Raw genomic sequence first — 26538 nt, forward strand, 5'->3', positions numbered from 1 at the left:
TTATTTCAGCTCTAAATCTGTCAGGAAGTCATTTGTAATGGATCAAAGTTGGATCCCACTGTGACTGTGCAGTTTGGATGTTCTAAGAGCAACTGTTAAATATTTGATTGAATATAAATGTAATAAAACAGGGAATTTTCCATTCTGAGGCCAAGCTGTTTTATTGGGTTATGCTTAGTGCATCAGCATTTCTTTTAACGGATATTATTATTATTATTGAATTTATATCACTAAAACAAGATGGTTGAACACTGGATTAGAAGAGAGAGAAAAAACGATTCCCTCATTTTTGGCACCCTTATCGCTGGGCTTTGATAGTGTCGTGTATTCTTATTGATTATGAATCAAAGAACAGTTAGTTTAAGACAATTTAATCAGTTACAGGCAGATTCATACATTACATGCGTTCTCCATGGACCTCGGGTGGGAAGAGAGCGCTCTCTGTGTCTCTCTCCCCGTTCCCCTCCAGAGGGGAGGGGCCAGCGTGCATGTGTGTCCCTGCCCAACCCCCAAAGGTCTCTGTTGGTCATCTGGTTGCCATAGAACCCTCACCGTTAGAGGGCATCATGTCCCCGCATGCCCTGGTATGTGTGTGTGTTCAAAACATACTACATATTCATACATAGATCATACATACTACAGAAATATACGACACATCCCCCCTCGGACCACCCAGAGGGTGTTCCGAAACTAAACTACCATAAAACAAAAACAAAAACACAAAACCCCACAAAACATCCCCAAAAAAAATTAAAAATTAAAAAATAAACAACAACAGACAGAAAAACTACACCAACACACAACACAAGAAGCACAATAACACAGACCAACCCAGGACCAGTATTAGGAACCAAAGATATCATAAACAAAAAATAGAAAACAACCAATAATAAAAAGAATTTTGAAAATAACAATCACAATTAAACTAAACACAGTTCATCATGCACAAATCAATACAGAAACTTCCAACGACCGATGTTTTCTTTGTCCTTGAAGCGTCAGGGTCAGAGGTTACTAGCACTTGTACCCAGTTGGAGAACAGCCTTTACCGCTGTCTCAGATTGATAACACTTTCATAGTCAGCAGCTTCCATTTTCGTTGCGCTAGGAACAGAACCTCTTTCCTATCTTTGCATAACCACTACATCACTTCTCAACTGACATCAATCACATACGATATAGAAATAAACAAACAATACACAAATAATGACATTCAGTTATCATAACACATAATTTTCCAACAGTAAGCATAGGACAAAGGGAATGCATTAATGCATAGATCTTCACCTCAGGTGAGGACTAGTCTTCTGAAAAGTTCATTAACGTGGACTGAGTGACTGATTTTCCAAAAACAGTCAATGAGGCCCTGCCTCCTAAGAAAGTCAAAAATCATGTCTGCTATAATAGGTGCTCCTATCTTGGCAAAATAAGTTTCCCATGCCCCTAAGACCGTTTCCAGCCATGCTATCATCTGCTGTCCATTCCCGTCGTTCCCTTTGATCTGCTGCTTCACTACCCTATTCATAGTCTTTAATCTTTTCCTAACTGGTCGTCGTCCGTCAGTGTCATTGAGGTTAAGGCAGCCGCCTGGTCCCCTCCCACGCTGATCAAGGTCTGGGGAGTCGCCCTCAGCATCATCTGAAGCATGGTGCAGGCACTCGCCAGCATCCCCAGTAGCACAGGTGTCCAGGCTTTGGACACCCCCAGGCTGGACCTCCAGACTGTCAACACTTTCTGCTTCGTTGGTTTCTGGTTCATTGGCATCTGGACAGCTTTCCGCTGTCCCCTCGGTTTCAGGCACTGCCGGTAATGTCACTGGCTGTAACACTGGCATTGCCACTGGCTCTGGCAACACCACAGCATCTCCTCGTAGCTCCTCCTTCTCAGGTTCTCTGGGGACCTCGGCACCTGTTGGCACAACATCCTGCCTACTCTGTACATCCACCCCCCTGTCCACCACCCGTGGCCCTATTGGGGTAGGGATATGCCCAGACACCACTGGTGTACCCACTCTGATGTTGTTTCTCCAACAGACCCCACATTGACCTAAAGCATGGTCAATCTGTTCCATCAAATATGGACTCCAAAACCCATATTTCTTGGTGATCTTGCGTCTTACCTCCCCCCTAGCCACATGTGCTAATCCATGAGCTTCCTGTATTAACATGCCTAATAAATCTGAGGGTGCTACAACCAACCCCTCATGATTCCTCCATAGACCTGTGTCATCCTGACTTGCCCCCCTTGCTAGCCAAACGCTCTTGTCTAACGTAGTTACTCTACTCTGTAACATCAATAAATCCTCAAGTGTGACCATGCCCTGTAATTGCTTTTCATGTGTGACCAGAAGACCTTTACCTGCCTTGTCTGCTCCTGTAATGGCTTTGGCTGCATCCTCTGCAGCCCTGTTACCTTGTGTGACATGTGATGAGTCAGACCTGTGTGTGGCACACTTCACTATAGCTAATTCCTTTGGCTTCATCATGGCTTGTAACAGCTTCATGATCTGTGCGTGATGCTGTATAGGCGTACCATCAGTTCTCTTAAAACCCCGCCCCCTCCATACAGCTCCATTAAAATGACAAACATTATGTGCATAGGCAGAGTCGGTGTACACTGTCACTCTCCGTCCGGTTCCCAAGTTGCATGCTTCTGTGAGGGCAATCAACTCAGCCAACTGAGCCGAGCAAGGCTGAGGAACTGCCTCAGCCTGTTCTACAATAAACTTTGAATTCTGTGCTTTAACTAAGGAATACCCAGCGCACAACGTTTCTCCTACCCCGTAACAAGACCCATCAACCCAATATTCTATATCAGCTCCCTTTAAAGGCAAAGCTTGTAGGTCTGTTCTATGCTTAATCACTCTGGCTGTCGATGGAATCTGAACACCGGATGGCATCGTCACCTGACAGTCGTCAGGTGTGCATTTTACTGTACAGTTCAATTGGCATAGAGCATCTCTCCCTAGCAGCCCTGTTGGCGTGTGTTCTGACACAAGCGTTGACAGAGTTGCTCTCTGTCCCTTGTACTCTAAGTCTACAAGCTCAGTTGTAGGAATCAGCTGTTTAATTCCCTCAAATCCGATTGTCTTCACATATTCTCTAGACATAGGGAGGTGCGTGGCGCCTTCAGGCTTCTGTGTCACCACCAGCTGGCACCTCCCACTCGGATCTTCCGGGCACCCCTATAGGCCAGCTGCTGGGCCTCCGTAAGGGTTCATCACTCCTGGAGCAGGTGTAGTAGGGGGCCAATATCCTCCTCCTTGGCTCCCCCCTGCGCCCCCCTGGGGCCTGTTGCAGCAGGCACAGGCTAGATGTCCATTCTGGTCGCATTGGCATGGTTCTAGCATCTCCTTCCCTGCTGCTGTCCATCCCCCTGGTGGTGGTCCTTGGCCAGGCTGTGTGTACATCTGGTATGGAACCGCTTGCACCCCTGGTGGCCCTTGTGGGTATGGATACCCCCCTTGTGGCCCCTGTGGGTAGGACTGGTAAGTAGCAGGATACCCCCCTTGTGGCCCCTGTGAGTAGGACTGGTAAGTAGCAGTCTGCACTCCAGGTGGCTGTTGCTGTGGGGCTAAAGCCTGCACTCCCTCTATGTTCCTCTCGCTTTCAGTCAATTGCAAATGAGTCAATATTCTGAGGGATTCTTCGTCTCGTGCCTTCTGTATCTGAATGTTCTTTCGATATAACTCAACTTGATGAGCTACGTGGTCTATATAAACAGCTTTGTTCATGTGTCGTAGCCCCACCACTTCTGCTAGCTTATCCTTAACTGGGGTAGGAAGCCCTTCTTGTATTTTTTCCCTGATTATGGATTTTTCTAAGGGGTTATCTTCAGCGTCTTTCCCTGTCACACTTCTCCATTGAGAGGACACACGGGCAACATAACCCCTGGGATTCTCATCCCCCCCCAGTGGCTTCACAGTGATATTGTCTGGGTGAATGTGAGTAGGGTAGATCTCCCTGATTGCTTTCCACAGTTTGCCTCTGTTTGCTGCGAAAAGCTCTGGATCATAAACTGATGTATTGATATATCTATGAAGTCCTGCCTTCATCAATATTTCCTGCATTGTATCCAATCCTGCAATAAAAGCTAAGAGTCTTTTCAGGTCTCCCATCGCGGCCTGCGTTCCTGTCAGTATCACGTCGACCTCTCGCGTCCACGAATGTCCTCCCTCTTGAAGAACTGGGAGTTTCTCGATCACTTCAGACAAATCTGTATGATGCCACGGATGATATTCCATCTTGTTACCCCGAATCAGCACTGGACAGTTCTTTAATGTATTTGATGACATTCGGTGACAATCTCCCTCTTTCTCCGGGCGTCTTCTCCCACCTTTCCTTTCGGCTGTGGCTATCATCTTCCTGACCTGCGCGTTGTAGCCTCCATCTGCATTGTCGTCATCACTTGAGTCTGCACTGCCATCTTCGCTGTCATCTTCCTCGTCACTCCTGTCGTCCCCTTTTCCCCTTGGCTCCTTCTTCTTCTTCTGGGAATGATCCTCCAGTGCCTTAGCATATGGAGGGGGACTGGAGGCAGGACACTGAGCTATTTTCTGTCCCTCTACCTTAAATAGATCTAAAACAGCTAACTCTAACTTGCGTTTCTCTGATCTAATCTTTCCTCTTTGATGTGCTTTGTGCCCATTGATAAGTATTTCCAATGTTGCAATTAATTGTAAATTAATGCTGCCCTCTTTCGGCCACGGCTGTTCAATGTATGCCCAACGGCTATTCCATTTCGTTGACATTTTGCTAATTTCCCTAACAAGAGGATTCATTTTTTCCACTATAGCCATAGGGGATAACGTAGCCAACATTCCACGATGTTCACTAATATCTTTTAACAGCTTCGTAGAATTTGACCCCATTCTACTTGTTCAATATGCTGACAATATTCTATATTAGATAAGGTGTACGCTTCTTACAACCCACCTTATTTTGTCTTGTTTGCTAAACAAATGCTAGTCCAATATAACTGTATTAACCATCCCCACAAAAACCCTGCAACTCCAGAATAACAGACTTGCCTCTTGTGTATGTCAGTGCAGTATTAACTTAAATCTAATCTCTGTGTAAGTACTTTATACTTAAATGTGTTTCCTAATTGTTTATGAATGTGTCACTTAATTACTCATTCAATACTAATTACAGTTCTGGTCAACACAATTATTAAATCACAAAAGCTGGTCACACCTAAGTATTCACTGATCCACAAAAACCCTTTTACTGCTCAACTATCAAATATGTACTATTCTGCTATTCCTAATCAAAAACTGTGAAAAAGAACTTAACTTGAAATAAAAAATGTAAATTACAAATATTAATTATAACCTGTAAAGAAATCGACTTGTTATTTGGAAGGAATAAAATGATGAATTATTCATTACAATCTGTAAGGAAATCGACTTGTTATTTGAAAGGAACAAAATGATCAATTATCAATTACAATCTGTAAGGAAATCGACCTGCTACTCGGAAGGAATGCACAATCAACTAGACTTAGTCATTTACACTTCATTGATGTAATCCTGTAAAAGAAAACGTCATCCCTAGACCACTATAAACCAATTGATCAAAGTTTTGTGAAAACTGAAAATGAAATAATCTGAATAATTAATTCAATCAATTTGTAATTTACTTAAATTAATTGAAGTAACCATCCATTTATTATTGTAAAAGACTACTTCGTCGACCTCAGGCGGATGCACTGATGGAGGACCAGTGTTCCAAAGTGTCTTATCGTATTCCGTCCACTGGAGAGCAGCAAACAATTAAAAATGTCTTATAGTGTTTCATCCACTAGAGGGCAGTAAACAATTAAAAACGTCCTATCTTGTTTCATCCACTAGATGGCAGTAAATAATTAAAAACGTCCTATCGTGTCTCTTCCACTAGATGGCAGTAAATAATTAAAAACGTCCTATCGTGTCTCGACCAGTAGAGGCCGCCACACCGAAGATGTCTTACAGAATGACTATATCTTACCTAAAACTCTCAATCTGTCTTTTTTACTTTTACAATCTATACATAAATCAATTGTTAAGTGAAAGGAATGAATGATTAGTTAGAATTATTCATTGACACTTCATTGATGCAAACCTGTGAAGTCATTCAGCTATTTATCAAAATATCAAAAAAGGAATGATTATCATTAGATTATCACAAAACAATTGATCAAAGTTTTGTGAAAACAGAGAAATAAAATGATCTGAATAATTAATTCAATCAATTTGTAATTAATTAAATTAATTAAATTAATGTAATACATTACAATCATTTATAACCATCTATTTATTAATGTATCGGACTGTTTCATCGACCTCAGCTGTATCTCCCTGAGGATTTAGTGTTTTAAAATGTATTGTCGTATTTCGTCCAGCAGGCGGCGCCAAGTAACCGACTTGCGTATCGATTGCGCATGCGCCAGCGCCTCCGTGTAAAAATGGAGTAGGGGAAGGAGGGGCTAGTCTTTGTCCTTCTGGGGGAAAAACCCGCTGTGGACTCCCAGATCAATCTTTACAACATAACATTGCTTAAACTTTAAACTACTTTAAAATACCCCAATGATCAATTCACTATCTTTCTATCTTAAATACTATAGTCTATGTAATGCAACAATCACACGCAACCCCCCTACGTGTCCGAAGCCTAAAGGCCAGAGGCAGAAAGCAGGCGGCTCAATTTAACAACCCTTTTGTCCTTGAGAAACCACCGCGTGTTTGTAGCCTGCTTTAAAACAATCTCTTTAACACAACTTGTTTTCATAAACGATTACTTTTCACGACACAGCAATACCAAGATTATCTTTCAATCCAGTTTAACTATTATTTATCTCATTCAAATATTCTACGTTCACGTTTCCCTCATAAAGATGGCCTCTGCTAAGAATAGACTCTCTGACACACTGCAAATGGCGTCTAAATGCAAATGGCGTCTAAACTCCGCTGAAAGTACACTGACACAATGGCGTCCTTCCAAACAGACAAAAGAGCCTCACATGTTCTCCACTGCTACAATATAAAACAGACTACCCAGTCCTCCAACACATAAACACAACCTCACCGAATTTTACACAGACACACACGATATTCCAATACCGTACAAACAAACCTTACCATCAAACACTATATTTTACAAAAAACGGGCTTCCAAGTCCGGCTCTCACCACCCACCCATCAAAGATTATGAAAAGTTTGCTTCTATTCCAACAAGATTACCGTTACACAGATTCTTTTGACTATAACTTATCTGAGATTTACAGCCTATTTTAAACACACCAATCGACTAGAGAGAGATTTCTGCAGAAAATCTACCTTCTTCGTCGAATTGAAGAGTCCGCACAATACTGTAAATTAAGTTATATTATCTCCGTCGCTTGCTCGCCATTTACTGTCGTGTATTCTTATTGATTATGAATCAAAGAACAGTTAGTTTAAGACAATTTAATCAGTTACAGGCAGATTCATACATTACATGCGTTCTCCATGGACCTCGGGTGGGAAGAGAGCGCTCTCTGTGTCTCTCTCCCCGTTCCCCTCCAGAGGGGAGGGGCCAGCGTGCATGTGTGTCCCTGCCCAACCCCCAAAGGTCTCTGTTGGTCATCTGGTTGCCATAGAACCCTCACCGTTAGAGGGCATCATGTCCCCGCATGCCCTGGTATGTGTGTGTGTTCAAAACATACTACATATTCATACATAGATCATACATACTACAGAAATATACGACAATAGTATATACACACTCTCTGGAAAGTGAATAAAAGATTTGAGGCGCAGCTCTGCTTTTATCCGTGACGTCTTTTTTTCTCGTTTTGTTTTGCCGTCAAAGCCCTTTCGGTTCCAGCTCTCTTATCACCTCACTTGTCACTGTTCATAGGAGGGAAATGAAAGCTGATGGTTCCAAAAAAGAAGCTCATTATCCTGAGCGAGAGAGCGAGAGAGAGAGAGAGAGAGACTGAGAGAGAGAGAGAGGGTGAGGTGATTGACGGCACCTCAATGTGTACATGCAGGGTAAACTTGGTTCACAGCTTTTTAACACTCACTACTAAAGTGTCACGGCGATGAAAAGCGTTACGGATTCGAATGCTATTCCCGTTGAATGCGTGCGTGCGTGCGTGTGTGTGTGTGTGTGTGTGTGCGTGCGTGTGTGTGTGTGTATGTGTGTGTGTGAAACTGTGACCTGAGAGAGGTCTAATGGATCACACGCTGTTCTCTCCCCTCGGGCTCCTGGAGACCTTAATCTTACTTCAGTCCTCCTGCAGATTGATCACCTCAGCGGTGCTCCTTAACACGCCCTCTGTCATACCGACACCGTCATCCAGAATGCTCTTTGTTTGGTTTTAACGCTCGCAGCAGTTTGGAGGTTAGCCCTAGAAAGAGACACGAGAAAGGGCAGGGGGTTAAATGCACTGTAGGAAATGATGGTATGTGTGCTTGTATGTGTTTGTGTGTGTGTGTGTGTGTGTGTGTGTGTGTGTGTGTGTGTTCGTGTGCGTGACCTCTCACCGATTGGACCTCTAACCTTTGACCTTTAGGGTGGCTGCATCACTAAACTGGAGCAGTTCCTGGCGGACCACCTGCTTATCATCGGCGCCGTGGGGATAGGAGTGGCCTGTCTACAGGTAGGGGCCCAAGCCATGGTCCTTTCATTATATAACACCATAAGACGCTGGAATACATGATTATATCTGAGGGTACTGTAATAACCATAGAAACAGAAGTAGTTGAATCTATTTCTGTGGTCGGAACACCTCAGCACAGATCAATTCATCCAATGTTATGTTCTTTAGTCATTTATGGGATAAGTATGATTGATGTACTGTATCCTTGATAGACTGTGTGGATGTCATGGTTACGTGGATATCGTTTACTGTGGATACACTGTTTTTTTGTTGGTGTTGGTAACTTGTGAATTGCGAGCTTGACGCTGGTGTTTTCATAGAGAGAGAGACACAGCAAGAGTTAGTATCTCAGAGCCAACAATTGGGAACAGCGACAGAGGGCATCCATGTCTAGCTCCTGTTAATGAGGCAGTTCCTCCTTTTGAGGAGAAGATAAAAGGCTTTTTAAATCAGTCTCGAAAAATACCCACACGATTAAACTGGAACATCTATTTTCTCCTTTCATCCTATTGGCCAACACTGCCTGAAAAGACATAAAAAAAAAACACAAAAAACGGTACAGCGACTTTTATCTTTCTATTACCTAAACGATGTGCAGACGCTGCCGTCGCGGGTCAGACAACTCCTAAACGGGCTTCCTGTTCTGTGTCTCCATAGAAACCTCTCAGTCGGTATCTGATTCCATCCAGGTCCTCTTATTTGATTTTCCGCTACCATAGACCCCCCTGAAGCTCTTATGACCTGGAACACCAGAAAGTGCTCTTACCTCTCTTATTTCCCAGCATGCTCTGTAATAATTCTGTAATGGACATCTGCTCCCGAGCGTGTATCGATCTCGGATCTCTGTAAATAAACTACAGAGGAACTGGAGTCGTCCCAAACACGGATTGATTACCTGACCTCCCCCTTAAGTTCTAAAAGGCTTTACGGTTTGGCCCCGAACACTTCATAGATCGCGCTTTTCGCCAAGCTCGCTGTTGTGGACGAATGCTTTGTTGCTGCCCAGTGATGTTCTGTTTGGGGGGAGGGGGATGGGGAGGATGTAGAAATGTAGCCCGTTTGTCTATGAATCCATGTCCTTGATATGTGACAGTGGTCCCCAGAGTATCTACACAGCCTTTTTCAGACCAGCTATTATGAGCTTTCAGCCTGAGAGAATAATTGGATTTTAGGTCCCTGTACGTTACTTTTCATGTTTACTCTGTGAATAACTGTATGGCCCAATCCCATTTCTTATTTTTACCCCTACCCCTCGTTTTGGAGTGCCACTCGCTTTTCGGCTTGCCCCTCGGAACAGAGTTACAAGGAGTAGTGGTTGAAATCTTCCCCAATGAAATGGGACAACCCTTCAAGACCCTGATATGTCATCAGTAGTATCATAGAAAAGCATGGACGCTTTCGGGCGTCATATGCCATCAAAGGGGGGGGAAATGCGACGTGGAAATATGTCAAAATGTGGGACTGTCATGCCCAAATCAACCTTAAAACAATGTTGTAACGTTAGCTAGCTAGCAAGAGACAGCAGCATACTAGCGATTTGTTTGTTATAAAGAAAAGGTCTATAATACATTGAAACAATACATTAAACCAAGCTAATACGATGGTTATCATCATTTTAAAAACTTTTTTAACAAAGAAAATAATTACATTTGTGGTTTTCTCTTGTTGCTTGTGCGTTCGCAAGGTATTCTGGGAGATTTCGCATGACACTCCATTTGGAGTGTGCCTCTGAAAAAACTCAGTTTGGAGGGCCATTTAGCCTTACCACTTTTCCCTACCCCTCCATCCCAACAACAATCGGGACACCCTACCCCTACACGTTAACGCGCAAAACGGAGGGGTAGAGCTAAGTGGAAGGGGCAAGGGGGTGAAATGAGATTGGGCCTATGTCTCTGTTGTTTGTTTGTCAAATTGAACTGTCTGTCTCTCTGTGTGTCTTGTGTTTATTCTTTGTCTGTATATTAAATGTATGTCACTTTAGTAAGGGCCCTCTCTCAACCGGTCCCCCCCTCTTCGATGTGTCCACACTAACCCCTCTGTTTAATGTTTGGTGTGTTTGGTGTGTGTCACACTAGCTGGCCGGGGCATTCTTGACGGCCTGCTTTATCTATCTGCTCTATAAAGAAGAGGAAGCGGACTTCTCTACCATGTGATTGGCTAGCCTCTGTGCGGTCCTGCTCAGCTGGGACTGGGACAAGGTTGGAGGGCATTGTGGGAAGACGTGTTGTGATTGTGTTTGTGTGTGGCGTTGTACATGTATGATTGTGTTTTTGTGTGTTTTTGCATCAGTTTGTGTATATGTGTGTATGTTGTACTTGTAATGTTTGTCTGCGTGTGTGTGTGTGTGTGTGTGTGTGTTTGCGTCTCTGTGTCGTCATGTGGTAATGTGTGTCTGTGTGTGTGAGGTGTTAACACAGGGTCATGCATGCCGTTATGCCTGGCTCACAGTACAAGCTTCATACTTGGTACCGCTGACGGCCACCGCTGCAGTGTCTGCATGTCGACCCTGAGCATGGCTTGATAAAAACATTATTTACAATTCAAAGATGTCATGAACAGAAGAAGGTAAGCTCAGGTAGCCTACTCTTGGTACAGCAGGGTAAATGGTAAATGGACTGCACTTATATAGCGCCTTTATCCAAAGCGCTTTACAACGGCCTCTCATTCACCCATTCACACACACATTCAATGGCAGCAAGTTACCATGCAAGGCACCGGCCCGCTCACTGGGAGAAATTTGGGGTTCAGTGTCTTGCCCAATGCACACTTCAACATGTGGCCAGCCGGGGCTTGAACCACCGATCTGCCAACCTTGCGATCATTAGACGGCGGCTCTACCTCCTGCGCCACAACATATGTGTGCACTGTATGAATGAATGAATGGTCTTTATTGTCATTGCTATAGTACAGGTACCAAACAACGAAATTTAGGAGGGGTGGCTCCCCTGGTGCTAGGAAAGAAAAAAAAAAAACTAAAAAAAACACAAGAAGGGAAGGAGCTGGTTTACATAAATAAAGGCTATGTACACTATCCACTATACTATACTGTACAGATAGACGACTAGGGTTGTCATATTGCACATAGTGTTATTGCACATTCATTTAAAGTGTCGCAGTTTGCAGGCTTGAAATGTACATATTTGTGCCTCAGCACTACACCTGATTTTTTCAGTCCAGCAGCTGCCATCAATCCGTCCAGACTGTCCAGGGCCCAGAACCTAGGTCTTTGCTGTGTTCAGGGCCTGGATGGCCCTGGGGTAGAAGCTGTGCTTCAGTCTGTTTGTCCTTGCGGCCATGGTCCTGTACCGCCTTTTCGAGGGCAGCCGGGCAAAGTGTTCGTACCCAGGGTGGGTTGGGTCTCTGGAGATCTTGGAGGCCTTCCTGAGACAGCGTGTGTTGTACAGCTCTTCCAGAGAGGGGAGGGGGGCGCCGGTGATCTTCTGGGCTGTTCTCACGACTCTCTGTAGCGCATTTCTCTCCGCGGTTGTGCAGCTGGAGAACCAGTTGCAGATGCCGTAGGTGAGGATGCTCTCCACTGCGCCGCGGTAGTAGGCCACCATTATCTCCTGCTTGTTGTGTTCCTTCCTGAGGACTCTCAGGAAGTAGAGCCGCTGTTGTGCCTTCTTGATGGTGGCTGCTGTGTTGTTCTTCCAGGACAGGTCATCCTGTATGTGCACCCCCAGGAATCGGAGGGCTGAGACTCTCTCCACGCTCTCTCCGTCGATGAGCAGGGGCTGGACCTCAGACTTTTTCCTCCTGAAGTCCACGATGATTTCCTGGGTCTTTGACTTGTTCAGCAGCAGGTTGTTAACCTTGCACAGCTTGCTCAGTTGCTCTACCTCATCCCTGTACGCCGCCTCGTCCCCCCCCAAGATGCAGCCCACCACGGTGGTGTCGTCTGCAAACTTTACGATGGAGTTGCTGGGGTGGACGGGGGTGAAGTCGTAGGTGTAGAGGTTGTAGAGGATGGGGCTTAGCACGCAGCCCTGGGGGGACCCAGTGCTGAGTCTGAGGGTTGTGGAGGTGTGGGAGCCCACCCGCACCCTCTGGGGGCGGTCGGTCAGGAAGTCCTTGATCCATGCACACATAGAGTGTGATAGTCCCAGGTCTAGTAGTTTGGTCACTAGCCTGTCTGGAAGGATGGTGTTGAAGGCAGAGCTGAAGTCCACAAAGAGCAGTCTCGCGTAGCTGTTTCCCCTCTCCAGGTGGGATAGAGTGGCGTGGAGAGTCGTCGCGATGGCGTCCTCTGTGGACCTGTGGGCTCTGTAGGCGAACTGGTATGGATCCAGGTTGGGCGGGAGGCGTGTGAGTATGTGGGCCCGGACTAGTTTCTCGAAGCACTTCATGATGATTGGTGTGAGTGCCACCGGGCGGTAGTCGTTTAGGCAGCTCACCGTGCTTTTCTTCGGGACTGGGATGATAGTTGAGGTTTTCAGGCAGGGTGGGATGGTGGCCTGGGACAGGGACTGGTTGAAGATGTTGGTGAAAACCCCGGCCAGCTGGTCGGCGCAGTCCCTCAGCACCCGTCCCAGGACGCCATCCGGCCCCGAGGCTTTCCTGGGGTCCACCGCCTTCAGCATGCGTCTCACTTCATGCTCTGTGAGGGCTAGACCACTGGACCACCCCAAGGGGGTATTCCATCAATGTCGCCAAACTCTCTTGCAAGAGTTATCAAAATAAGCCTGGATTATTTTATGAATCTCACAAGATTTATCAGAATAAGCCTGGATTTTCCTTTGGCAACGTTCATGGAATACCCCCCAGGCCATTGTTTATATTGATTTAACTGGAAGTGTTGTGGCACGCGCCCCAAGGGCACTTGTTTTCAAGTCCCTACAGTGTTAGTTTCATCAACGTGTTATTTGTTATCAGCTCCATGATTTAAAAAACCAAAACTAATGAGATGGAAGTCATCTGAGAAGACTAGAGGAGCCCGCTGGTTGAACATGAGGCCTCCCTCTGTTTTGCATCTGTCCTCTCACACACACGCACACACACACACACACACACACACACACACACACACACACACACACACACGTGTCTCATCTCAATCAAATCAAACAACCAGACAGTTACTGTAATCAAGAAAGATTGAAAGATGTGAGAGATGCATCTACTTGGGAGGTCTGTGTGTATGTGTGTGTGTGTGTGTGTGTGTGTGTGTGTGTGTGTGTGTGTGTGTGTGTGTGTGTGTGCGTGCGTGTGCATGTGTGTGTTTCGGTGCTTGTGAAGGTTTGTTCCTCTTAGTTAGTTTTCTTTCTTAGCTGTAATCCCTATCATTTCATATGTTGGTCTCTTCATCCAAATAAATACCTACCTAAGCTCCCTCACGCGCTTCTCCGCTTGGCTGAAAATTGCTTTTTTTATTGGATTAAAAAAGGCTTCTAGAGTCCACAAAGTATTGATTGGAATTTAACTGGTAAAAAAACTTTCTTTAGGCAAGTTTTTTTAATTGACTTTTGTTTAACTTTTTTCTCATAAAGAAATACATATTGTAAATTGGATAACAGAAATCACCAAAATAGGTCTTCGTCACCATTCTTGCTTATCAGGCCTCTAGAAATGTGCTGTACTTTATTATTTTCTGAAATTATCGGCCAGGGTTTAAGATGTTTTATCAGTCATTTTTCTATTTTCTTTTATCAGAGTTGTACTTACAAAATACTTATAGGTTGATAACATTTGAAAAAGATGTCGTAAGTGGAAAGAAATTAACCCATGGAAAAGGAAGCCTTTATTTTATAACAGCAGTATTGTCGAACAAGGATTCTTACACAGGACGGGTCTCACCAAGCTCATAGCTTTATTTATTTTATTTTATTTTATTTATTTATTTACCAGGGACAGTGCACATTAATCAACAAATCAGTTTCCACATCAATGTAAATGCGCCAGAGTTAGCTCATGAGCTAATTTCCATCTGTAGTCCCTGAGCAGGCTATTACAAAATGAATGGTGTAGTGTCATTAAAAACATCAGCAAGCACAACAAAACTACACAACAGGCAACACACTACATGACAACACAAGACAAAGCAAGACAATACAAGATAAGCAGGCACAGCAAAATTACGCAACATTGCAATACAGTACAAAACGAGATAATACACAGATACATGACAAAGTGATGAATATAATTAAAAACAGTGTTTACGAGGAGTGCTTTGTTTACAGTAGCCTTACATTCTCTGCTAACGCTAAAATGTAGCTAACACACCTCCATCTAGGAGAAACATGTACCATTCCTGCCTTGCCTACCCAGGCCCATAGACTCATTTCAAGTTGTTTGTAATTAGTTTAATTTGTAATTGGTGTGAACTGTCCTTTCAAGTGCTCTAGCAATGTTGCCTTGGCAACATTTTGTGCCACACATTGGTTTTTATTATTTTCCTTTGTACAATTTGAATCTAATCATTTCATTCTTATTTTTCCTCACAGTGTTATCATGTGATCTTGTTTGTGGATTAGTTGTAATTATGGCTTTGAGGTTGTTGGCAGTGCCTCACAGGGAAACGCTCTCTGAAGAGTGTAAATGAGGAAACAAATGTTTGTTTGTGCACAGAGACTATCTACAGCATTTAGAGACTATCTACAGCATGTCTACAGCACACCCACCAACGGCCACGCTGGGGGTAGTAACACCCACCACTGGCCTCTCTTTGTCCCAAGAAACACACACACACACACACACACACACACACACACACACACACAAACCAACAAACACCTGCATACTGTGCACACATGCACACACACAAACATGCAATGACCCAATAACACCGCTGCTGCAATGGCTGCTCAGCTCCACGGTTCCTATGGTAACCACACAATGCTGCCCCCTCCTCTCACTCCTAACTCACCCTCATTTCACAGCCCCGTCAATCAAGCTCCCACTATGCTGCCATGGTGACTGACCTTTGCCCTGTGTGTGTGTGTGTGTGTGTGTGTGTGTGTGTGTGTGCGTGCGTGTGTGTGTGTGTGTGCGTGTGTGTGTGTGTGTGTGCGTGTTTGTGCGTGTGTGTGCGTGTGTGTGTGTGTGTGCGCGTGTGCGCGTGTGTGTGTGTGTGTCTGTGTGTGTGTGTGTGTGTGTGCGTGCGTGTGTGCGTGCGTGTGTGTGTGTGTGTGTGTGTGTGTGTGTGTCCATTCTAGATCTGTGGGATGGTGTTCACATGCTGCCTGTACAGGAGGATCAAGATGGAGCCTTACTGAACACCAGGACACCAACACCAGTCCAGCCTGACGGTGAAGCAGCTGTGCATCACATCACCTACTGTAAACTGCTGAACATATACAACAGTAGCCTTGACCTCTGACCTCTGAACCCCTGAACTTTGACCTGACAGCCCAAAACCTGACTGACCCCCTCCTGAACCCCTGCATTGGCTTGGATGCATGCACACTGCCCCCCCCCCCCCCCCCCACCCAGTACCGTGCCACTCTATGGCAAGGCAAATGAAGGTGCTTATGGTAAAAAAAACAAAAAAACAATTCTGATTGTCGCTAAGATATGTTCCGATCTTTCAGCTGACCTGTACTCCTCACGAGACAACTGGAATTCAAAGTGAAGTGGTTGAGTGACAGTCGAGTCAAGGGTGTGGTGTACACGTGCATGGGGTTGCTGCTCGTGATGGGTGAATGCTTTACTATATCCAGTGGGTCACTGATGTGAACCGTAATGTGCCTCAGACATAGAACCTATAGCAATGTCTTTCTTTGATACTCCACTTCCTGTTGATACAAAGTCAAATCCACAAAAGCCCCCCCCCATTCATCATCAACATTTTATCTACCGTACATCACAAAATAGTCATTACGAGCCTTTCTCCAATCAAACCGAAATAGGGAACAATCCACAATATACAGTCTTGTGTGTCCTGTTGGTTTAAGTTCCACATTATATTGATATATATTTGTAGTTAGGTATAGCATGTCTGTATAGACAGCGAATCTTGACATGAGATCATCTTGGAATATAGCAGAGAATATAATTCTAGATAGTGTGACGTTTCTCTTAAAATATTTAAGAGAACGTACGTGTCGTTTCCTTAGTTGCCTTTGGGAATCTGCTCTATATTTCATAATATAGATATTATGTGTGCTGCTAATGTAGATCAGTATATGACTGAGGATGACGCAATCACCGTTCTTAAATGACTAAGTACCTCTGATTTATATAAGCCGGTTGTTGTAGCACGGTAGTTGTTGACCTGTTCTAGATAGACATTCCAAAATAACTTTTTTTCCTGTGTCCCAATTCTCTATCCCTCTTTCTGAAATGGACCCCTGCTCTCTCAAGGATTTAAAAGGAATTGACTGGTGTAAGAGATGTGGTAGGAACTCGCCATCTAGTGGTTAATGTCGGTATCACTCCTGTCATGTGCTCCTGCACTGGATTATGTAGCAATTGTGGAACTACTGCATACAAAGAAAGAGATGTATCCTTAAGATAAAATATGTACAAGATAAAAAGATTTGCCACACAACCACTGTTGGTGGAATTTGTTTTCACCGACAGACTTCGCTTAGAAAACTTCTAACATTTCATTGGAAGGGAACCTATAGATATATTGATTTTAGCCATTCTTAAGGAAGGACACAGTCCTTACAGTCCAGTTACATTGGTCTTTATTTTTGATTAATGACACAGCCTATAAATTCCAGTAGATACAATGACAATCTGTGAGGTTAGAATTATACGGTTCCATCTCTATTTTTGGTCAAAATTGAGTTTTTTACATAATCTGATCCATTAGGTGTTTATTAATGCCTGTGTGGTGTTATTTTTTCAAATGTTGACTTTTTTTGGTTAGTAATTAATAAAATACAAAGGTTCCATCTCACAAAACATAATGGAATGTAAAAACTTTGACGCTCAATATCTCTGAACTGCCCTAAACGGAGATAGAACCTTATAATTCTAAGCTCACGAATCCTTTATCAATGTTCCATGGGCATATGTATTTTATTCCACGAGGTTAAGTAATGTACATTGTAATTGTAAATGTATTTTTCTATATATGCCATACTGTACTGGACAGTCAGACACTCTGGAGCAACTCATACTGTATAATCTAAGTTTGCCATTATTTAACTATGTTGAAGGTATTTAATGATATTCAATGGTAGTCTGGTTAACTGGATAAAAGTTACTTTCTGCATATTGTAATGAATGCATCGTACTAGTTTGGTGTTTGTTTGTCTTTTTATGGTTGATGGCCCATCATTCTTGAATGCTTTTATGATGTGAATATGCTTACTATCAAAATATTGATAACATCTTGGATAAGTCTTCAACACACCAACACTTTTTTTATTCAACATATTTCCATTGCAGCTCTTCACATGAAATGTAGACAAGACATTGGTATTACCTGAATTAACTCAAAGTTATGTGCAATAAAGGGGAAAGACACAGGAAAGAAGTATTGAACACACTAACTGAAATGTATTTAATACTCGGTGGAGGATGTTTCCAATGATGGCTTGAAGACGCTTCCTGTATGAAAAAACTAATCTCTCACAGTGATCAGGTGCGGTTTTGGCCAATTCTCCATCACAGTCTTTAAAAATGTAAGACTTCGGGCGGTTCGCTGGTGAATCTTGATCTTCAGCTCCTTCCACAAATGTTCTATTGGATTTAAGTCTACGCCAGTCCAACTTGAATTAAATTAAAGCTGAAAGTCTGCACTTCAATTGCAAATCCATTGTGGTGGCATACAGAGTCAATAGGAGTCACTGTCAAAATATTTCTGGAGGTTGAATTAAAAAAGTGTTGATGTGTTGAATACTTCTATATACTTTTGCCTGAATGCCTTACAACATGAAGAGAGCTGCTAAGTACACAGACCACATTGTAAAGTAGTGTTCCTTAAGGGAAGGGTTGCAGTTTGGTTCTAGCCCAGGATTAACACGACCAATCAACTCACCGTGACGTTAGAATTGTAAGGTTCTATCTCCATTTTTTTCAAAATTCAGTTTTTTACATAATCTGATCCATTATGTGTTTATTAATGCCTGTGTGGTGTTATTTTAAAAATGTTGACATTTTTTTGTTAGTAATTAATAAAATACAAAGGTTCCATCTCACAAAACATAATGGAGTGTAAAAACGTTGACGCTCAATATCTCTGAACTACCCTAAACGGAGATAGAACCTTATCATTCTAAACGGAGATAGAACCTTATCATTCTAAACTCACGTCACCTTAAAATCACTGATGAGCTGAATCAGGTGTGTTTGTTCTGGCTTGAGAGAAAACAAAGTGCACTCCTTTGGGTCCCTGGGACCAAGAATGAAAAACATTGTTTTGAAAAAAATGCATAGAGAATTACAGTAGACACTCTTGTGTTTTTGTTTTTCAAAGCGCTCAAATGTGACCATTGGCACGTTCTGTATCTACTGACTCTTCTAGACGATATGACGACATAAGTTGTTGTGAAAAGGTGTCTATATACTGTACATGCTAATAAATATTATTCTATTGAAATAGTGTGGGAGATTGTGGTCATTGATTGGGGTCATTCGTGGCACACTTCGATTGTGGTGGAGAGTTGTCATAATAATAATATTTAGCCACTAGATGGAGGCAAATGTTTGTATTCCTAAACAACAGGAGAAGGTAGTCTAGTGAAGACGAGACAGAGACGGAAAGCAGTGTCAACCATTTACTTGTAATCATAATAACTGATCTCCCTAACAACCAATAACAGATGAATCCCTAACAACGGATAACTCCTCCCCTCGCGAGTCACAGCCCGTCAATACAATTAACCCTTACAGGACATCTCCCCTGTGAAGTAAGACACAACCACATTTACCGACAGTATGTATTTTGTAAACAGGTCCTGTTCTGAACTAAGGACTGCATAACCACTTAGACACAAGTCCATTCTAAAGGTCAAGTCCATTCTAAAGGTCAAGTCCATTCTAAAGGTCAAGTCTCACGGGTGGATGTGGCTGCCTGCCTGAGGATGTAACATAATAGGTGTCCTGGACACCCCCCCCCCTCTGCTGAACATTCTCTGTCTGTTCGTCAGGCCCTGCTGTGGCCTCAGAGTCTGGCTGGTGAGTCTCACGCAGGTGAGAGCGGTTTCTCCTGAACAGTGTTAGAATACAATCAGATCGGTTCTTTTGTTGACTGCTCCAAGAAAGAGGAGAGATGTTCTCTATTGCACAAGTGGTATATTTATTGAATATCACACGTGGAGTACAGAACAATGCTGCAACAGCTGGACCCAACCCTGAGGCAATCTCAGAGGAAAGGTGTTTCTTCTTCAGTTTACAATACATTTTATACTTTCATAAAACACAGCCCTTCCCCTTTTGGCCACTATGATGTAAGAGCTGAATGGCCTATTAGAATGTTCTAAAACTATGAATGGAGTGTTGTCTTGTGTTTGACGTGAGAGCTGAAAAAGGAGTATCCTGCTACACCTGGCTTCAAGGCCCTCAGACACCTTCCCATACAGACTGTAACTCCCTCATTCCCTTGCTATTACAATCGGTCATTATGTGTTCGTAGGGTACAATACTGATAATGTGCCTATTAAAACAGGAAAAGTGATAAGATATGTAACATCATGACAATAAGCAGCTGGTGCTGGAGAATGGACAATAGGACCTTTGAAAAATATATCCTAACAACAGTCCATCCTCTATTCTCACTAGGTAGGTACCTAGGAGCTGCTGCCTGTTCGATCACTGTTCCCAGAGTGTTCCCTGTGGGCAGCCATCCACTCTGGCCTGGGTGCGTATCAGGAAGGTGACGTACTCTGTGACGTTTGTTGTAGCGCTGCTCTTGCTGCTCTTTCCCCGAACATTTCTGCTCTCCGGAACTGCCTGAACTGCCCCGGCGGCTGGGGTAGGTTGGCGCGTAGCTGTCTCCCCATGAGGAGCTGTGCTGGGGGAATAGTCACACGCCACACACAGTGGAGTGGTGCAGTAGGTCGTGACGTTAGAATTATAAGGTTCTATCTCCATTTTTGGTCAAACTTTGTTTTTTACATAATCTGATCCATTAGATGTTTATTAATGCCTGTGTGGTGTTATTTTTAAAATGTTGAAATGTTTTAGTTAGTAATTAATAAAATACAAAGGTTCCATCTCACAAAACACAATGGAATGTAAAAACTTTGATGCTCAATATCTCTGAACTACCCTAAACGGAGATAGAACCGTATAATTCTAAGATCACAAAGAGCGTGCTTGGTTTCTTCATTTGCTTGGGGATATCTGGGGCCTGCTGGTGATGTGAGTGAAACCGTACTCAGTAGCAAAGTATTTGAAGAGGGCACAGACCTGCTGCAGCCCGTTGTCTGACTGTCTGGGACCCCATGGCGGCCCCAGGCCTTCTTCAAGGCTGATATGACAGTGTTGGCTGTGGCTACACGGAGATGAGCCACTTCCATGTAGCAAGAAAAATAGTCAATGACCAGTAGGTAGGTTTCCTTCTCCCAGAAAAGCAGGTCAGTGCCAACACGTTGCCAAGGCCTCTCTGCTGTTTCACACAGGTGTTGCATCATTCCAATTCCTGGCTGATATGGACAGACAGCCCTGGCCACCAGACGGACTGACAGGCTCTGGCTCTACACATCGTGACGTTAGAATTATAAGGTTCTATCTCAATTTTTGTCAAAATTGAGTTTTTTTACATAATCTGATCCATTAGGGGTTTATTAATGCCTGTGTGGTGTTATTTTTTAAAATGTTGACATTTTTGAGTTAGTAATTCATAAAATACAAAGGTTCCATCTCACAAAACATAATGGAATGTAAAAACTTGAACTACCCTAAACGGAGATAGAACCTTATCATTCTAAGCTCACGATCTGTTTCTAGTGTGAATCTCGGACCCAGCAGGTAGGAGGATAAACGTTCACATGCCCATGTTGCTGCTAATGCTAATCCTTTTCAATCTGGGCGGAGTGTTTTTCTGCCTCTGATAGTCCCCTGGAGATTCATGTGAGGGGCTTCCACTCACCATCTACCTGCTTCTGTATCAGCACCGCATCGAGGCCCGAATAATGACGCATCAGCTGACACATGTTTCTGCTTTGGGTGAGTACTGGGCCTGGACTGTGGGTGAAATAGTTCTATATAGCGCTTTTCTAGACACTCAAAGACGCTTTACAAACTGAAAAGATCGAGTAGTAAAAATAAATAAAACAAAAAAATAAATAAAAGAAAGTATAGGGGTCTAATACATATTTAGATTACTAAATCTAAATCTAAGTGTCTTTGTAGGACAATCTACTCTTTTGGACGGAGAAGCGGCGAAAACAAGCAACGCCAGCGTCCTCTCTCTCTAACGTCCTAGTTCTGTTTTCAGTTTCAGGACTCAAAGACTTTTTGTTGTGGTGTCCCCCAGCACCATTATTAATGAATCAATTCTTCTCTGATAGGAGCTCTTTCAGTGGACGGGTAAAGGATGTCAGGTGTGACAAGGACATTCCTAGGTAGTTTGCCATGCCCATCATTCCCTCTTCTGATGTCTGCAACACAGGTAGGTACGCCGACATCTCACGGATCGCTCTGATCTTTCCCGGATCAGGTGTGACTCCCTCCGAGGTGATGTGTGTAGCTGTAGTGTCCAAGGAACATCACCTTGTCCTTGGTGTTGGTGTTAGTCCTTCATCTCTCAGTCTCTTGAGGAGCCTGAGGCAGCCTGGCGTTGTGCTGCTCTAGGTATATTTTCCGCATACACAAGGACATCATCTGCATGACACACAGCTCCCTCGCAGCCTTCCAGCATCTGTATCATCCGATGGTGGAAATGCTCTGGGGCTGATGATATCCCGAATGGCAGAACTGTAGAAGCAATAGCGACCAAACAAGGTGATGAAGGTAATGAAGGTGATGAAGGTGATGAAGGTGTGGAAGATGATGAAGGTGATGAAGATAATGAAGATGATGATGGTGGTGAAGATAATGAATGAATGGTCTTTATTGTCATTAATACAGTACAGGTACCATACAACGACATTTAGGAGGGGGGGCTCCCCTGGTGCTTGGAAAAAAGACTAAAAACAAGAAGGGAAAAGAGCTGGTTTACATAAATAAAGGCTATGTACACTATCCACTATACTATACTACTATACTATACAATAAAACACTGTGCTGTACTCTATGCTATGCTATAAATATCCTAACATTTCCTATATCTGAACCTTATGTACACAAGGGTTGTCATATTGCACATAGTATTATTGCACATTCATTTAAAGTGTCGCAGTTTGCAGGTTTGAAATGTTCACAGTTGTATTTCAATATTGCACTTGTGTTTACAATCTAGTAGCTGCCATCAAATTGTCTAGATTGTCCAGGGCCTAGAACCTAGGTCTTTGCTGTGTTCAGGGCCTGAATGGCCCTAGGGTAGAAGCTGAGCTTCAGTCTATTTGTCCGTGCGAACATGGTCCTGAACCGCCTGCCTGAGCGCAGCCGAACAAAGTGTTCGTTCCCAGGGTGGGATGGGTCCCTGGAGATCTTGGAGGCCTTCCTGAGGCAGCGTGTGTTGTACAATGAAGATGATGAAGGTGGTGAAAGTGGTGAAGGTGATGAAGGTGGTGAAGGTGATGAAGATGGTAAAGGTAATGAAGGTGATGAAGGTGATGAAGGTGGTGAAGGTGGTCAGGAGGGTGCTGGCTTTTGACTGGGGCACCAGTCAGAAGCCCGATGTAGCGTCCACTTTAGTGAATATATTTGCTCCTGTAAGCAAGGCCAGTCATGAGCTTAGAATTATGAAGTTCTATCTCCGTTTAGGGTAGTTCAGAGATATTGAGCGTCAAAGTTTTTACATTCCATTATGTTCTGTGAGATGGAACCTTTGTATTTTATGAATTACTAACTAAACAATTTTAACATTTTAAAAATAACACCGCACACAGGCATCAATAAACACCTAATGGATCAGATTATGTAAAAAACTCAATTTTGACAAAAATGGAGATAGAACCTTATAATTCTAACGTCACGCCGTGTCTGGTCCACTGCTGGAAGGATAAGCCTCTGCCGTCAGACCCATTTGTTCAGGTGAGTCAGGTCCACACACAGACCTATCTTGTCAGGTCCACACACAGACCTATCTTGTCAGGGTTTTTTCATAGAATATTCATTCATTGAGAATCAATTAGTGTTTGTCTTACCACCTTTACTTTCAATTCTTTCTCACAGAACTGAACAAAGTACTTCTAAAAATAAATTAATATATCCCAGTGGAAAATCGATTTCTATTGATAGGGCAGCAGGGTTTCTTTGTTCTATTCACAAGGACATCAATACCGTATCGATGCGCCATTTTGTGTGCAGCTGACCAAAGTGTTTTTTTTCTATAGATCCAAACAGCTCAATTCAACACAACGTACAATGTACACCCAGTGCTGCCAATTGGTCAGGGTGGGAGGGGGAGGGGATACACCATTTATGAACGTCCAGAAATAAATGCATTGTATACACATACAGTACAGTACTATGACATGTTGAGTAAGGAATCATGTTAGGTCTATCATGGCATTTCCACATTTCTATCTGCAACGTTCAGTACATTTGCACGGAGCCCCCCTGGTGTCACATGGTAGAAAAAAAATATTTGATGTGTGAATCTGTTCCCTCCCTAGGGTTAGGGTTAGGGTTAGGGTTAGGCCCTATGAGCCAGAAAGATTGCATGGATTCTAACCCTAACCCTAACCCTAACCCTAATGAATTACTAAACCGAGGGAAGGGATTACTAAACCGAGGGAACAGATTTACTAAACCGAGGCAACAGTACCGTACTGCACACACACACACACACAAACACACACACACACACACACACACACACACACACACACACACACAGATTCACACATCAAATATTTTTTTCTACCATGTGACCCCAGGGGGGCTCCGTACATTTGACCCTCCCGAACACAACCCCGGATTCCCCACAGGTTGATAGTATTTCCATATGACTTGGCTCTGTTACATTTACATTTACAATTTTGACGCCTTAATCCAAAGTGACTTACAACAAATACATTTGACTAAAAAAGAATGAATCATCTATCCACCAGTCATAGCAGGAAATAGTAATCTATGCTCAGGCCAGGGGCCATTGGCAGTTGTCGTGCTAGAAGAAGGAAGGATTGTTTCAATTATGGTTTTTGTTTCTTTTTTATTATGACACAGGGGAAACATTTTACATTTTACATTTTTGGCATTTAGCAGACGCCTTATTCCAAAGCGACTTACAATCATACATTTGAATACTAAGCAAGTGAATCATCAATCCACCAGTCGTAGCAGGAAGAGTAATCCAGCTCAGCCCCGGGGCCATTGATAGAAGGAAAAACCTTCTTCTATCACCTTCTTCTAAACCTAGGTTCTTTTTTTGTTTTTTGGGGGGCTTTTGTTGACACAGAGAAACAGTACAAGGGGGGCAATAGAAGTTTTTTAGGGACGTTTTTAGGGACACAGTAGAGGGGAAAGCCTGTTGGGACAGTCTTACAGTTTTTCCTGGTTGTTTAAACACATTCCCTGATTCACTACCTCACTCCCTCAAAATCCTAAACACAAATCTCAAGACTCACACACAAAATGCTAAATCCTACACTTCCTTTGCACAAGCACACTTTGCCCTCAAAACTCAAGCACAAAATGCTAAATCCTACAGTTCCTTTGCACAAGCACACTTTGCCCTCAAAACTCAAGCACAAAATGCTAAATCCTATACTTCCTTTGCACAAGCACACTTTGCTCTCAAAACTCAAACACATACATCATACGAGTAGACATTCCAAGCACTCATTGAACACTGATGTGCAAAATGGAAAACACTATATATGAATGGAAAACACTGTAGGAATGCCTTAGCAGTGGAATCAGGACTTTGCATGTTCAGTGTTTCACCTGTTGGATGTGAAATATCGACATATATTGTTGTATGTACTGTATACCCAAAGAGAAAACACACAATATTTTGCCATCGAATTATATTTTATTTGTGCCCCAAATCTATGCATAGACTACTGTATGTCAGGGCAAACATGAATGATGAACATGAAGGATGAAAACAGGAAATGGAATTACAGCAAATGAGAATATATAAACAAACGTAAACAAAACAAAACTAGGCTGCATCCTCCCTCTGGTCCCTGCCTGGCCACAAGATCTCATCCACAATCATCCTAATTGATGATTGCAAAGTGCACAACAGCCTTTGGAGTTTAGGAATGTGATTGGCAGTGTGTTCTGAGTGAACATCAGGAGTGGAAAATCAGGAAGAGTGTGCAAGATATGGAGAATTGTGTTTAGTCAGCTGAAAGATGTGTGGTATGGAATGGGAAGATGTGTCTAAAGCAGGAAATGTGTGGTATGGAATGGGAAGATGAGTCTAAAGCAGGAAAATGTGTGGTATGGAATGGGAAGATGAGTCTAAAGCAGGAAAATGTGCTTGGAGTTTAGCAGAATTGGTTTAGCAGTTGGTAAATGAGTTAGAGATTGTGCACATTGTGTCTGATGTTCCCAACAATCTGTTTAAACAACCAGGAAAAACTGTAACTATCTCTCCTGAGATGCGGGTGTCTTCAGGAGACACAGTGCTGAGGGGCAGCAGATGTCTCAGGAGGAGGAGGAGAGGAGACATCTTCTGCCCCTCAGCACTGCGTCTCCGAAAGACACCTGCATCTCAGGAGAGATAGTTAAGACTGTCCCAACAGTCTTGAATGGCTCCTCACCCTCATCTGTTTACACCCACTGATCAAACAGAACATGATAATGAGTGCAGTATGACGGAAGTGTATCCAGCGCTTCCTCCAGTCAGTCAAGGAAGGAGAGGAAGACAGTTAAGAGTGTTGGGACACAGTCCAGCAGATCGGGCCAGGGCCGATTGATGGTCTGTCAGTCTGTCTTCAGCACCCAGAAGAGGATGGTTCCTATT

At 43.3% G+C, this 26538-nt stretch overlaps 1 protein-coding gene across 1 annotated transcript in view; it reads left to right on the plus strand.

The window, feature by feature from the left end:
* LOC308163659 (tetraspanin-11-like) overlaps positions 1-15907 on the plus strand; it is a 50178-nt gene extending 34271 nt beyond the window's left edge. The window contains exons 7-8 of the mRNA XM_080537837.1: positions 8535-8621; positions 15773-15907. Of these exons, the coding sequence (XP_080393963.1) occupies positions 8535-8621; positions 15773-15832 (147 nt within the window). The 3' untranslated portion in view covers positions 15833-15907. The remainder of the gene's footprint in view (positions 1-8534; positions 8622-15772) is intronic.
* Positions 15908-26538: the final 10631 nt, after the last annotated feature.

This window comes from Nansenia antarctica, assembly GCF_963989245.1.
Source record: "Nansenia antarctica genome assembly, chromosome: 8".
NCBI lineage: Eukaryota > Metazoa > Chordata > Actinopteri > Argentiniformes > Microstomatidae > Nansenia > Nansenia antarctica.